The 14,256-nt window shown below is 46.1% G+C and overlaps 1 protein-coding gene across 1 annotated transcript in view; it reads left to right on the forward strand.

The window, feature by feature from the left end:
• Window positions 1-6,648: 6,648 nt before the first annotated feature.
• The window catches only part of VWC2 (von Willebrand factor C domain containing 2), a 59,769-nt gene continuing 52,161 nt past the window's right edge, over window positions 6,649-14,256 (forward strand). The window contains exons 1-2 of the mRNA XM_075706078.1: window positions 6,649-7,362; window positions 14,103-14,232. Of these exons, the coding sequence (XP_075562193.1) occupies window positions 6,649-7,362; window positions 14,103-14,232 (844 nt within the window). The remainder of the gene's footprint in view (window positions 7,363-14,102; window positions 14,233-14,256) is intronic.

Genomic DNA, 14,256 nt, shown 5'->3' on the forward strand with positions numbered 1-14,256 from the left:
GCTGTTTCAAATCCAAAACATAGCCCCAGACTAGCTACTATGGAGAAAAATTAACTCTATGCCAGCCAAAACTAGCACACCATTATATTTACATTTTGCTTAATAATGAGAGAAATCGTAAGCTAAAGGGGAAGTTCTTAGAACATCAACCAGTAGCAGCAAAAATCTCCTTTAAAAGATGTTGCATAAACTTATGACTTTTAAAGTTTAAACCTCCCACTGGTCTACAGAAATATTTTGTTTTGGTATTACAAGTAATAAACAAAATTAAAAAAAAAAAAAATCATTATTTATTTCCCAGCATGCAAATTGTGATTTACAGAAGTGCAAAGAGAGTCCTTGTACTGATGATCCTAAACTCTAAATGACAGAGGGTTGTTTTCACACATGCAAAGCGGAAAAAATAATGTTGTAACATACCATTATCTGTGAAAAACTGAATAATTTAAAAACAATTAATGAAAACATGATTGTAACTACAGCTTGTGTAATACATCTTCAATAACTACTTATCAGTCAACTAAAGAGACGTCAGACTAGTGAAAGAAGAAAGAACCAGAGCAGTACATGTTCAGTATCCTTTGACAAGTGGCATAAAGAAAATAGAAGAAATAAAAATTGAAAGATGAAAGCTAACCTAGTTTAAAATAGTTATGGAAGCGTGTTTCTTTTTTTTTAAGAGTTGCTTAAACTGCTTATTTATAATCGAGCCTTTCAAATCCACATGATTTGTTAGAGTAATATGTACCTTGCTTTGTCTCTCTCTTTCCATCTTCAGACTGACTGTTATTTGAAGGCCTTATTTCATATGGCTGGACTAATACTATTGCACAAATTGCTACCTTTCGAAGGCTGTGATGTGAACCTGCCTGAACAACTGCCACTTTAGCACCACAATAAAAAATACCTTTCATATAACAAGTCTCTTCCTTTCAGGAGGAATAATGAAACGAAGCAAAATAAAAAGGCACGACTGTCCATTTTCCCAGGGGAGTCACGCTTTGGGGACATTTTCTCCCTTCTCAACTTCTGGAGTTTGAGCGCCGCTGAGCTGAGACAGGCACATGCGGTGCACACCTCCTGCCGCACTGTTCCCCCTGAGCACGCCCTGCCCTCTCCGAGGGCTCAGCAGACACCCTGTCACCAAAGCCAATCTCGCTATTGTGTGGGGTTTTCTAAACACACCCCACCCTGCTCCCCAATTGCACTGGGGCTCCTCTTCTGCCCCCCCTGCCCTGCCCTGCCCTGCCCAGCCCAGCTCTGCAGGCTCTCATGGAGCTTCCTCCTCTTTTCTCTCCCTATCTTCTCACTGAAGACAGGGGACACTTCTTTCATCAAAGTAGGAATGATGGGGCACGCTCCCTGCATGAGGTCATGTGAGGGGATGCATGTGTTCGGTGATCCCCTGGTGCGTGGGGGCTGCATGCCTACGTTGGGGTGCGTGTGTGCATATCCCAAGCCTCACTTCATCCATATATTAGGCTAAAAGTGGTTGTCTTAAGTGTTCTTAGATGTCCAGATGAAGGGTCTGCATAGCTGTGAGGTTTTGTTTTTATATTAGAATCATAGAATCATTTAGGTTGGAAAAGACCTTTAAGGTCATCCAGTCCAACCATTAACCTACACTACCAAGTCTACTCTAAGCCAATCAAGGGTAGACTAGACTAAACCATGTCCCAAAGTGCCACATCTACCCGTTTTTTGAACACTTCCAGGGATGGGGACTCCACCACCTCTCTGGGCAGCCTGTTCCAATGCTTGAACACCCTTTCCGTAAAGAAATTTTTCCTAATTTCCAACCGAAACCTCCCCTGGCGCAGCTTGAGCCCATTTCCTCTCATCCTATCGCTAACTACTTGGGAGAAGAGCCCAACACCCACCTCACTACAACCTCCTTTCAGGTAGTTGTAGAGAGCGATGAGGTCTCCCCTCAGCCTCCTCTTCTCCAGGCTAAACAACCCCAGTTCCCTCAGCCGCTCCTCATAAGGCCTGTGCTCCAGACCCTTCACCAGCTTCGTTGCCCTTCTCTGAACACGCTCCAGCACCTCAATGTCTTTCTTGCATTAAGGGGCCCAAAACTGGACACAGTATTCCAGGTGCGGCCTCACCAGTGCCGAGTACAGGGGAACAATCACCTCCCTGCTCCTTGCTATATTGTTATTAACCAGGCAGACAACCAATTTTAACTTGGTAAAAGATACATCCTACATTTGGGTTCTTGTCATTCACACCGAGGCCACTCCAAAAAAATACTTTTCAAAATTTCAGTCCCCCTAATCTCATGCAGTAGATGTTCAATTGAGTTTTTCTGACTAACAGCCAGCTATCTTCAGCATGGATGTCCACTCTCACTGTCTTGAGCCTGGTCCAATGGAGGTGGTCATCACACCAGTTTAACTTAAGTCATTCCTCGCCAGCACCATTTTTATTTCAGCTGCTGAGTTCCTTTTCGGTTTCCATTCAACTGCTTCCTAGTAAAATTAAGCTAATTCCAAATAAAATTAAGCTAAAACCATTTTGTGCACATGACAGCTCTGATAATAGCTAATGCAAAGTTCTCATCATGCAGACAAGACCCAGCAGAAGGGAAAGCGTCTTGAACTGGATGCAGAATTTGATGCTCATCCAGAGACGCAGCTGTCCTTGCTACTGTTGCCTAGGGGGAGAGCACAGTGGGGAGACTTGGACCCGTGTTTTTATGCTGTGTCTATCCTGTGAGTAAACAGGACTTCAGTCTCCAGGGCCTTGTACGTTACACCAGAAGTATAAAACTCACATTAAAGACATTGTTCAAAGCGGCCTTCAAACAACAGATTTTCATGTTTCTCTCTTCTTCTAGTTCAGAATTCACACTGAAGAAAACACTAAACATTTCTTACACATCTGCTCTTTGACCGTTTGGACTACAACATATTGCAATTTGATACTGTGACACTAATGAAGCGGTCAGGTGTCAGTTCTGCAAGGGTCCTAATGTCAGGTACAGTCCATCACTTAATATACCTATGAATCTGAATAAACAGAGGCTGAAGTCCAATGAGAAATCTTTTAGGAAAAGAAACAAGGGTCTTTACCTCTTTCTTTGCCAGGAAAGCTAGGATGAGCTGCAATTTGTTGCTATGAAGTGCTCTGAAGCTTTGCCCTTCTTGTTACACAGCGATATCTTGAACCTTCAGCCCCGGCTGATCTGTGCCCCATGTAGCTAAGTCTGGGAGAGGCAGAGCTCCTACAAAGAGAGTCCTGGATGCCAAAGATTTCAAATTTTGTACCAAAGTTTCACTTGGGAACATGTGAAAATGTCAGAACCATAAACTGGCTTCTCTCTCCTCTTTATCACAGACGCAGCATCGCCTTCCCAAGCCCCCTATTTCCTTCTCTCTTGCAGCAGCCACAACCAGCTGCTGCTTGACAGCAACGCTTGCAGGCTTGTGAACGCAAAGCAAGGAGGGTCCTTCCAGCTGTTCTTCTAGAATTAGCCACATGCCGTACTGGTTGCCCACCGCATGGCAGGGTTTAAGCTTTATAAGGCATAAAATTACTGGTTTTGGAAAAGGCAAAGATTCTTTATTCAGAGGTAATGAGATGATAATTTGAAGGCAAGTACACTTCTTAACGATTATTAGTCAGGTAATGAGAATGGTCTAGCTTAACTCTATCAGACTTTGTCTAGAAACCCCACAGCAACCTGGAATTTCATTGTACTACTGCAACCAGTGGAAACATTTGACTTCTTTGTATCCTTCAAAACTTTAGTCTTGCATTTTAAAGTTTCAGAACTATTAAAGCGCTATTTAGCTGGTAAATATCTGACTGAGAGATATGAGATGGTGTCAATAGAAATAATTTTGTAAACTAGACAGGGCTCATAGATGTTTATAGAGAGAACTCAGCAGCCAGAAGAGTTTAGCACCTGCATCCTCCTGTGGAGGAGTTTAAGTGTCTGGGTTTTCACAAATAACAGGCGCTCATGAAGGTACTTAACAGTGAAACATTAGTATCCAGCAGATTTTCATTGCTCTCCCGAGTACTGATATTACAGTGCTACCATTTTAATGAAAAGAAAAAAAAAAAAGAAAGAAAAAAAGAACAACCCTGAAAGTTTTACCTAGCCTGAAAATTTCAGTTATAGTGCCAAGTACTTTGGGAAATCCAGCCCTAGCCATGAGTAGGGCACAGCAGGCTGCTAAAGAGCTACTGCAGCAGAAGGGTGAGTACAGCTGGGGCTGCTCTGGAACACCTGTAAAGCAAAACTCACAGAAGAAGATTGTACAGGTATATTTATTTTTAAGCTGTGTTAGATGACAAATACAGAAATAAGTAGGCTTTTGGGTTCCAAGCCCTTCCTGATCTCCAGAACAAAAGCACCTTTAGCTTTTCTTCTGCATTTGTCCCAAGTCTATCTGTGTTTCAGCCATTATAACAGCCCGTTCTGTCCCTGTTTCTGTGCCAAAAAGCATAAAGGAGAAAAATACAATTATATTTCAGCACCAAAGCGTCCATCAGCCATTCAAAAGCATAAGTAAAATATTTCAGCCAGTAAATCACGTACCGCTCCACCGCTGGAACAGGCCAGCGGGAGCGGTACAGCGGAGTTACGGGGGGCTGCAGCGGGGACCGGCAGAGAGGGGCACAGCCTGCGCCGCCCCGCTTCAACGCTGCGGGGGCCGCCCCCGCCCCCGCCCGCGCCCAGGGCTCGCCTATAGCGCGGGTTTGCAGCTGGGGCCCGCAGGTGCGGCCGGGCCGGGCCGGGAGGGGAGGGGAGAGCCCCGGCAGCCCGTACGCCGCGGGGAGAGCGCCCATCCCCGCCGCATCGGGCCGCCGGCGGCTCACGTCCCGAGCCGGCCCCTTCCGCACCGGCAAAAGTTTCAAGCGTCGGCGTGCGGGGCTGACCCCAGACCAGCCCGCCTTGCCCCGCTCGCCATTCCGCTGCTGCCTGAGGCTCCCCGCTGCGTGCCCGCCCTGGGGCCCTGCGGGGCCAGGGGGCTCCCCCTCGCCCCGCACACCCCCCCCCCCAGCCCCCTCCGCCGGCGGGGAGGGGCGGCCGAGGCGCTGCCCCCCCGCACCAGGCGCTGCCCCCCCCGGCGAGCGGCGGCTCCCCTCCCCGCCCTGCGCCCGGCCCGGCGGCGGAGGGAGGGAGGGAGGGAGGGAGCGGGGGCCGGGGGGGTGCGCCGCGTCCTGCCCCGTTGCCGCCGCCGCCCGCGGGGACGGGTGCGCACGGCCGCCATGTGAGAGAAGCGGGGGCCGCGGCGGAGCCCGCCCCCGGGGCGGCGGGGCCGGATCGCTGGCCGCCGCGCTGCGCTGCAGGCTTTGCGGGTCCGCCGAGGAGGAGGAGGAGGAGGCGGCGGCGGCGGGCGGGCAGGCAGCAAGAAGCCGACGCCGGCCGGCCGCGGCCCCGCCATGGGAGCCGGGCGGGGGGCGAGTGCCGCCGCCCCGAGCCGCCGGCGGGGCTGAGCCCGGCTCCAGCGCAGGTAGGGAGGCGCCGGGCCGGGCCACGGGCAACGAGGCCGCCGGGCTGGGGAAGGGGCTGGCCCCGGCTCCCCCCCACCCCACCGGGAGGGGGTCGGCGGCGCTGCCCGGCCCGCCGGAAAGTTTGGGCAGGGGCGCGGCGCCCCGGCTCCCCCGCGGCGGCCGGGCAGCGCCAGGCGGGCGGAGCGCGTTGCCCCGCCGGGCCGCCGGTGAGGGCCGGGGGAGGCGGGCGGGCGGGCAGAGAGGGGAGGCTTTTAAATGGCTCCGAGGAGCGGTACCTCGGAGGTGGGGCCGTGGCGGGAGGCTGGAGCGCCTTGGCTTGCCGTGGCCGGAGTAGCGTACGTATCTGGGTTTGGGTTTTTTTTTTTTCCGATTTAGCGTGCGGTGTTTTAAGGGCAGGAGCCGGGAACGCTGCTGAACTCCTGGAGGACGTGGGTTAAACGAGCCCCTGCTGCGGAAACTCTTAATGGCTCTGCTCTGCCTTTAAACCACGGGGAGAAAGAGGTGGTGTGTGCTTGGTTAGGCAGTTCGGAAGAGAGGTAGTTCGGCTCTGCTCGCTTTAACGTGCTTGGTTTTAGTTGTCTTTAACAGAAACGTGCTCACTGGTAGGCATTAAAAAAAAAAAAAAAAGAAACCAAAACACCAACACACTTCAGACTGCATAAGAGGTTAATGAAAATCACCGTGCATGCAGTCAGCGAATAGGACTCAATTGGGTGATTTCTGTTCCGGACTCTGCCGTGTTTTGGGGAGCGCCATTTAATTCAGCGTGCGTCCGTCCTCTTCACGTGTTGTCATCTGAAAGGAAAAATAACCCCCAAATGGTCTGGTTGTTACATGCACCTGCCTTTGCAAATGCGAACTCCCCGGAGTTCTGCGTGGCGCTCTCACCGAGCTGAAGACGCCCGGTCCGTGTCCAGAGCCCTGCTATTTTTAAGACTTGGCAGAGCGGGGGAGGAGGAGGAGGGATGCAGCACCAGGCTGTTGTTTGCCTTTTGCATAAACTACCGAGACAGGTTGCATATTGTTTGAGATGTTGCATCGGTGGAGGCTGGGGGGGGGAGGGAGGGAAGAAGTGCCGAAGCTGAAGTGTTCCTAATCCTTCTCTTCCTAGGGACTGTGGATCTGTGAAGCGCTTCCCTCCGATGTGAATGCAGTGTCCCCTGTGGGATGCAGTAGGTGATGCCCAGCTCTACTGCAATGGCAATTGGAGCTCTCTCTAGTTCTCTTCTCGTAACCTGCTGCCTCATGGTTGCCCTCTGTAGCTCCACCATACCTGTACAAAAGCTGGCCAAGGCTCAAGACAAACAGGAGATAAAGGCAAGCCAGGAAAAGAGGGATCACACGTCTACAAGGGACAGCCAGACAGGCCCGGGGAAAATGAATGAGATCGGCAGGAGCGGGAGGGAGGAGGGTAGCAGGGACTGGAAGAGCAAAGGAAACAGGAACTACTCGAACAAGGAATCTTGGACTAAGCAAAAGCAGGCTTGGAACAGCCAGGGGACGAGCAGTAAATCCGGGAGCATTCAAGTGCAAGAGCAAAGGGACGCCGTTCCTGAGGAACCTCAGGTGGCTGAAGATTTGCCTCTCCCAGAAGCTGTCGCGAGCGTCACTCCCGAGCCTCCGGAGGAGTACGCCTATCCGGACTACCGTGGGAAAGGCTGCGTGGACGAGAGCGGCTTTGTCTATGCCATCGGGGAGAAGTTTGCGCCGGGCCCCTCCGCCTGCCCCTGCCTCTGCACTGAAGAGGGTCCGCTGTGCATCCAGCCCGAGTGCCCCAGGCTCCACCCTCGGTGCGTCCATGTGGACACCACGCAGTGCTGCCCGCAGTGCAAGGAGAGGAAGAACTACTGCGAGTTTCGAGGGAAAACCTACCAGACCCTAGAGGAGTTCATGGTAAGGGCTGAAGCCAAAAGTCCTTTTGTCGGCCCTTCTGTCCTTTAAAGGGGCGTTCTGTTCTTCACGTGCTTTCTCAGGGGGTGTTCTGGGTCTCCCCCTCCCCTTTTCATTTCTGTGTTAATACTGCTTGAGCAGTGCTGTAAAATATTCCCCTTAAACATGACCTTTCCTGCTCTATGATACTGTAGCATTTTTAAATGAGGGGGCTGATCTTTATTAATTCCTTTGGTATTTACAGTAAAAAATGCTACTTGAAAGGATACTACTTGGGTGGTGATGTGGATTTTATGAGAATTTCCAGCATTACATTTGCTTCCTTATTTAACTGTTAGCTGTGAAACTTTTGCCTTGCAGGGATCAAGCAAGGTGTTGTGGGCTGACTTCTATTCCTAGTAATCCGGCTGTGATGATACCTTTCTTCTAACAGTCATTTCTCTTTTCCTTTTTTGCTGTTTAAACTGTGCTGCCAAGGTTGCATAATGTTTGCTTTCTGAGAATGACTGTGGGCCTTCTTTTTAATAAGACCATGGCTTGCAGTCTGAATTACAGTGATACCTAAACAACGGACTTGAAAAGCTTTATGTTTAGGGAAATCCTTTTAGAGTAGGGCCTTTTTAGCACCACTGTGCAAGGTCATTATCATTGAAAATGCAACTTATTACAGTGCACTGGAAAGTTTTGGAGTTGAGGCCAATTCCCTGGTTGTTTACCTTGCCTTTTTCGCTTTAGTATTTTATTGTGGCTGAGATCTGCGAGCAGGCTCTAAGAATTTGCTTGCAAATGACTGTTAGGTACAGGGCTGGTTCAAAACCCATTTCTGAACACACCTGAGATTTTTGAGCTGAATCTGTTGAGGGGAATATGAAATCCAGTTCGGGGTTCTGGCAGCTCGAGCCTCTCTCAGGATGGAGAAAAAGAAAATGTATTTGTGAAGGCTGTAAATAAGTTGCCACCTCTCTGTGGTATTTGTGTGTTCTTGGAAACTTCAATTCATAATGTCTTTCCACATTTTTCAACTTCTTGAAAAATAAACAAATAAATAAAGGAGCAGAATTACTCCCTCTAGAATAAATCACAGTGTTTCCCCTTGTTCTCTTTAGGCAGTAATGTGTAGATCACCAGTGATTTTTCAAAGCATGGCAGAAAGCGTCATATCATCCTCCCTTTTTCCATGTCACCCTCAAGGATTGCATTCAGCTTCAGGGTGGCAGCTTTCCATTTTAAGAGGGAGAAGGTACTTGTAATGGCAGCCAATTGGCGTGACCTTTTTGGAGATGGATTGTGAGATCCTTCCTTTTCCAGAGAAGTTAATTCTGAGGAGCGGTCAAAACAGTGATGCTTCTGCACATGGTCTGTGTAGGTCTCTGTATCAAAGTTTTAAAGGCTTCTCCCCCATGCTCTTCTAATGAGTTGCATTTCTTTGTCTTTATATAATGGTGGTGTATTAATGGCTGTAAAGCAAGCCTAAAATACCTTATTGTGTTAAGCGTGTAGTGAGAAGATAAAACCGTAGCGCTCCCTGTTACATTTGAACATGTCTGGCAGCCTTGGTAAAAAGGGAGTGCTGAACGGTGACATTTACAGAAATGCTCTGAAAAGGCTTTGGCTTTCAGCTTTCTTTTTAACCCCATTCAGCCTTCAGCCGTTGTGTTGATACCTTCCTGTCATGAAACTGCTTTGTGTTAGCCAGCTTTGGAAACGCGAGTGAGAAGGGATGGCTGCTCGGGATGTGCAAAGAAAGTTACTGACACAGTTAGGCAGTGGAACTGCAGCCTGTTTATTTTGACGTGTGAGGACATTGGTTTTCAGTTGGGCTTCAATGTTAGCTCCAATATTGTGAGCACAAAACTGTAAAGGTAGCTGTTTGCCCATGCCACTGCAATCAGTGGAGATGTCTGGCGAGGTAAGGCACAGATGTGGTCACATTGCCGCTGCTCAGTGGAGGCAATTGCATTTGCAAGTAATTGCACATGGTTTCAAAGGCCATTTTAGAAGTTTAAAGTTGATGGTCTTTGAGGGGTTACTAATATGCTATTTCTTGATTAAGGTCAGGGAAGGAGTTATAAATGGATAGCAATCTGATTTTTCTCTTGTCTGCACCTGCTTTTTATGGCAAAGAGTGCCAGCCATCACTGGAAGAAGGAAAATGTGACCTCCTAACTTTTAAGTGACATTATCTGCACAAACATTTATGTATAGATGTCTAAATACGCATGCAAGTTTGGGAGTTTGCTTCTATAAAATTAGTATATGGCTTGGTATGGCAAAAAATTGCCCTGACGGGAGCCAGTGCTAACTCAGAAGCTGAGTGTGCCAGAGAATGGGAGGTTTGATGCATTTCTTCTTTGATTCACAGTCCTTCCTGCAGGCTTTGCTTGTGTGTGTGTATGCACGCGTTTTTCTCTTTTCAAAAAGGACGTGGATGTTGACACAAAACACAGCACAGGTGTGGGGGAAGGATGAGGTCTCATCAAGCTGTTTCCATCAGCACCACTCTACTCTCCTGTGGGTATCATGAGGCAGAATGGCAGAGCGATCACAGCATCCATACAAGTGGAAGTGGGAGCAGAAGCCTCAGTTGGTGAAATGCAGTGAGGATAAAATTCTGCACTGGGGCTGGAGATCGTTGAGCATGCGCTCCACTAGATGTTTTTCAATCTTCCAGTAAGAAAATTTTCAAAATGCGGGCTGACTTACTAAGTAATAGCCTTACAAGGACCATAAATTCTCTTCAGAAGTGTAATATGGTTTGGGAAAGATCTACATTTTTTGAAAGTTGCTGCTTCATGTGTTTTGTTTAGAATTTCTCTGCTACCAAAATTTGTATGTATTTGTGAATAATTTGGAAATCTGGAAGTCAACAAGCCCAAATGGATTTTGAAACATCTGTGGTATTTTGAAGGCATGGAGAAGTAAACACGAGGCTGATGTGTTTATTCTTGTCAGCCTAACCCCATTCATGTTCTCCTGAGTTGTATAAGTGGCGAGGAAATATTAATAAAAATTCCAACACAATAGCAAATCATTTTGGGATTATGATTGATTTTTTTTTTTTTTAAACTTAGATGTTTTCAAGGCACCAAATGTAGGTAATAAATGTGGGGTTTTTAAATTCAGATTTTTTTTGTTGGTTTGGTTTGGTTTTTTAATTAAAGTTTGGCATGTGGAAAGGGGGAAGAGAAATCTCAAATTACTTTGGACCAGAACTTCAATGAGTGTAAATGATTTGTCACTTCTCAGTTATGACAATTTACACTAAGTTGCTGGATAAACCTCCTACCCCTAGTAAGCTACAGTTTTCTTCGTGCCCCACTAGTGGGAAATCTACCTGTTTACACAACTGTGTGTTTGCTTTTTTACAACATCTGCAACTCCATTTATACATCTGCTCACAAACTTCCCTTTAAACAATTCTAAAGAAGTTACTTTTTTTTTGCCATCTGTACTCTATTTTCTACAGGTTTTACAGCTGCCTGGTGAATATTTAAGACTTGTGTGCCTCGTTGTCTTCCCACAGTTTTTGCTTGGGCAGAACTACTGCTGCTGTAGAGTTAATAGCTTCATCTGTAGACCACAGAGACGTGGCATCATTAGTCTTCAGAGAGAGGTGGATAGGTCGTATTCTTTCCAGTCCAGCCCAGTTATGTCAGCTGTGCTAAGCCTGAGTGCTGCTGGGCTGGTTGTTTCCCAGATGAACAAGTGGGATGCTCGTTGCGTTGGCTGCCACTAGGAACGGCGCTGCAGGTAATGCGCTTACATTATAGGAGTAGAGGAGAGGAAATGAAGGACCAAATGTGTCTTTTCATTCTGATTTATTTAGCTGTTGTTATATACACACACTGTCTTATTCTCTCTCTAGTGGTGAATATGTCTCCAAGTATTAAGCTGCCATTAAGATGCGGAAAGAAGTGGGGTTTTTCTACAGTTGCTGCTACATCCTGATGATGTATAAAAAGCAATACGCTACCGTTTAGTCCAAAGAGGAACAGATAAAGGTTGACGCTAATACCATTTTAGCAGCCACTGTGGCTCACTTACCTGCCTGAAAAGAGCTTTGTAGAAATAAGCACACGGAGACCTTCCTTAACTCTGCTACCATTAGTCATATTGGTGGGTTGTACAGACGACAGTACTTCTTAAAGGTGTACTATAGTTATTCCCCTGAAATCCCATGATCTGTTACACAGGAAGGGTATTCGTGACTGCAGTATCACATTAACAGTGTACTCCATTTATGAGAGATGTAGTCTTCAAGTGTATGTGCTGTATAGGATGGAAATGCATTATTTTGAATCATCATTATTAGGTAAAGATTAGATCGGTGTTGTTTGTCATTCAACAGTATTTTCAATGCTTCCTTAAATGGCTTCTTGTTCTAGGAATTTTAGGCTTCTGTCAAATTTTGAATTCTAGTAAACAACCTACTTAATTAGAATATGTTTAAATTTTACAGAAGAGATGTTTTAGGATTCACATCTGTATGCTGTCTTGTTTCCTGATTATAATCAGATACTCTAGTTTTTACATCACTTCTAATATTGGATGGCGCAGCTACTAAGTGGAGTCCTGAGAGAGGGAATATCTGTTGTATTTACTGGTCTCATTGAACTGTGATCATTAGCAAGTTTGCATCTTTTTCAAGTGATGGTAAAAAATGTTGAAACCAATTGAAAGCTATAGGTTTGCCTTGTTGGCCCTGATCCTTGGAGTGGAGTTCTAGTAGCGTTCATCAAGTAGGATTAATTTAAAAGAAAAAAAAAAAAATCAGTCCTCCCCAAACAGCATGTTTTCATAACTTAGTAAGTATTGTTTCTGGATATAACTCAAGAGGGAGGGATTCTTACTATTGACTTGAAGATAGTTAGGAGCTCAGGTTTGCTGACACTCAAAATTTCATATGCGGTTCAAGTGATTACCTGGAATACCTCAGCCTCTTGACTCTGAACACTGGATCAGAAACCTCCTCATCTACTGACGCTCCAGCTCTGCAAGTGAATGTGGCAGTTTATAAACAATTACAGGACAAAGTTCTTGTCTCAAAGCCTGCAATAAAAATCTGCAGTACTGGGCTGTCAGCCTCCTTGTAGCATTTTATAAATGTACGGTGTGGTGTTATCCTGGGTAGAGTATAAAGCAAAGAGAATATTGGAAGTGAGTAGCTGGCAAAGGAAGCCTGAAATAAATAATAGTAATAAAAGCAGAAAGCAACACAGCAAGAGACCCTATTTAGGCTTTCTAAGCAGAGGGGATGGTGTGAAAAGATATGTGAGTGCATAAGCAAATAACAGCCCTGGGAGGTGGGAAGAGAAGTGGCAAAGCATGGATGAGCATTTAGTTGGAGATGATGCTGTGCAAGCGTCAGCATGTTTGAACTTTGGAAGTGAGAAGGATGTGAAAGAGGGAAGCAAGCAGCGAATGGATTTGAGGGAAAATGTGATGGGCTGCCTAAGAAATAGGGAGAAGGAACCAGATGATCTGCAAGTTAGACATCTGGATGATTCTTCACAAAGAATAAGTTGTTTTAGATTTGAGGTTACTCTGCTTTTATTGGAGAAATGCAACAGGTGGTTGTTTGGCATCAACTGGCATCTGCAATGAAAAAGGGTCTATAAAAATGACCTCATCCTTAAGTAAACCTAGAATCTGCACAGACTGTGGATTTAGATGGTCACTGGTAATAACATTCAGCTGCGTTTTCATCCTGCGCTCTGAGCATGGATGCCAGTGTGGGTTTTTTTGGAGTACAGCAATGAGGTCTACAGTATACCATTTATTGCTCTTCAGCACCCTTGCTTCCCTCTACCCCCAGCTCCTTGTGTGGTAAGAGGACATGAGCGATGTAATGTGCGGTGCCTGATCAGGAACGCTGAAGAGGACAGCTGGAATTGTACACGTGACAAATGCAGACATTTTAAAGTCCAATTTTTCTAAATTGGGCCTTGATGCTGTTTTGTTTTGAAATAATTTCATTGAAGTAGGCCATTCAAGTAATTATGTCACAGTACTCGTATTCTGTAGAGTTCTTCAAAACCAGTAACATTTTGGTAGGTAAAAAGGCTGACCTGTATTTTGTTTCACCCCTTTCTTCAAATTGCAGTTTCTTTTCAGAAAGTTACAACTATTACAAGAATGGTCCAAATACAATTAACCTATAGGAAATACCTGAATTCAAAGGATGGTTTTTTTCCTGATTTCTCTTTGAAAATGATACTTTTCAATAAAATGCAGCTTCTTGCTACCAAGAAAGCTTTCAAACCTGGAAAAATTGCAATAAGGATTTCCATTAAAGGAAGTTTCCTATTTCATTTAGCAAAATTTTTCTTCTTTAAATACAATATCTTTTGCTGAATTACTTTTTGAACCTCTAATAGAATTAAACCAGATTTCATATAAATTATGAACTTAATTTGCTGGAAGTTCATTACAAATGTGGTAGGGAAATTTTCGCTTTGTTTGTGTTAAAAGTCTAAAGTGTTCTTCTTCCCAGCATCCCTTTGACTTTCCCATTTGGGGCACAGTTCAGGGCAGAACCTGTGGTTTTTTTCTGCTGTGGTTCTGTAATTTTGCAGGAGCCCAGCTTCACTCTCCACATTATTCAGACCACAAAAAGCATTTTTTTTCAAGCGGGGAGGAAAAGGAGGTGAAGGAAAGAACAGTGCAGATGGGAAGGTAGGCGTTGCGTACTCCAGGAGGGCATTAAGTGAAAGAGCTGAAAGATGACTGGATTTGTGTTTCAGGTTTCTCCGTGTGAGAAGTGTCGCTGTGAAGCCAATGGTGAAGTGCTGTGCACTGTCTCAGCTTGTCCCCAGACAGAGTGCGTGGATCCCGTGTATGAGCCTGATCAGTGCTGTCCTATCTGCAAAAATGGTAAGTGACGGCTGCAAAACTAGA

Source organism: Pelecanus crispus, chromosome 2 (assembly GCF_030463565.1).
Source record: "Pelecanus crispus isolate bPelCri1 chromosome 2, bPelCri1.pri, whole genome shotgun sequence".
Lineage (NCBI taxonomy): Eukaryota > Metazoa > Chordata > Aves > Pelecaniformes > Pelecanidae > Pelecanus > Pelecanus crispus.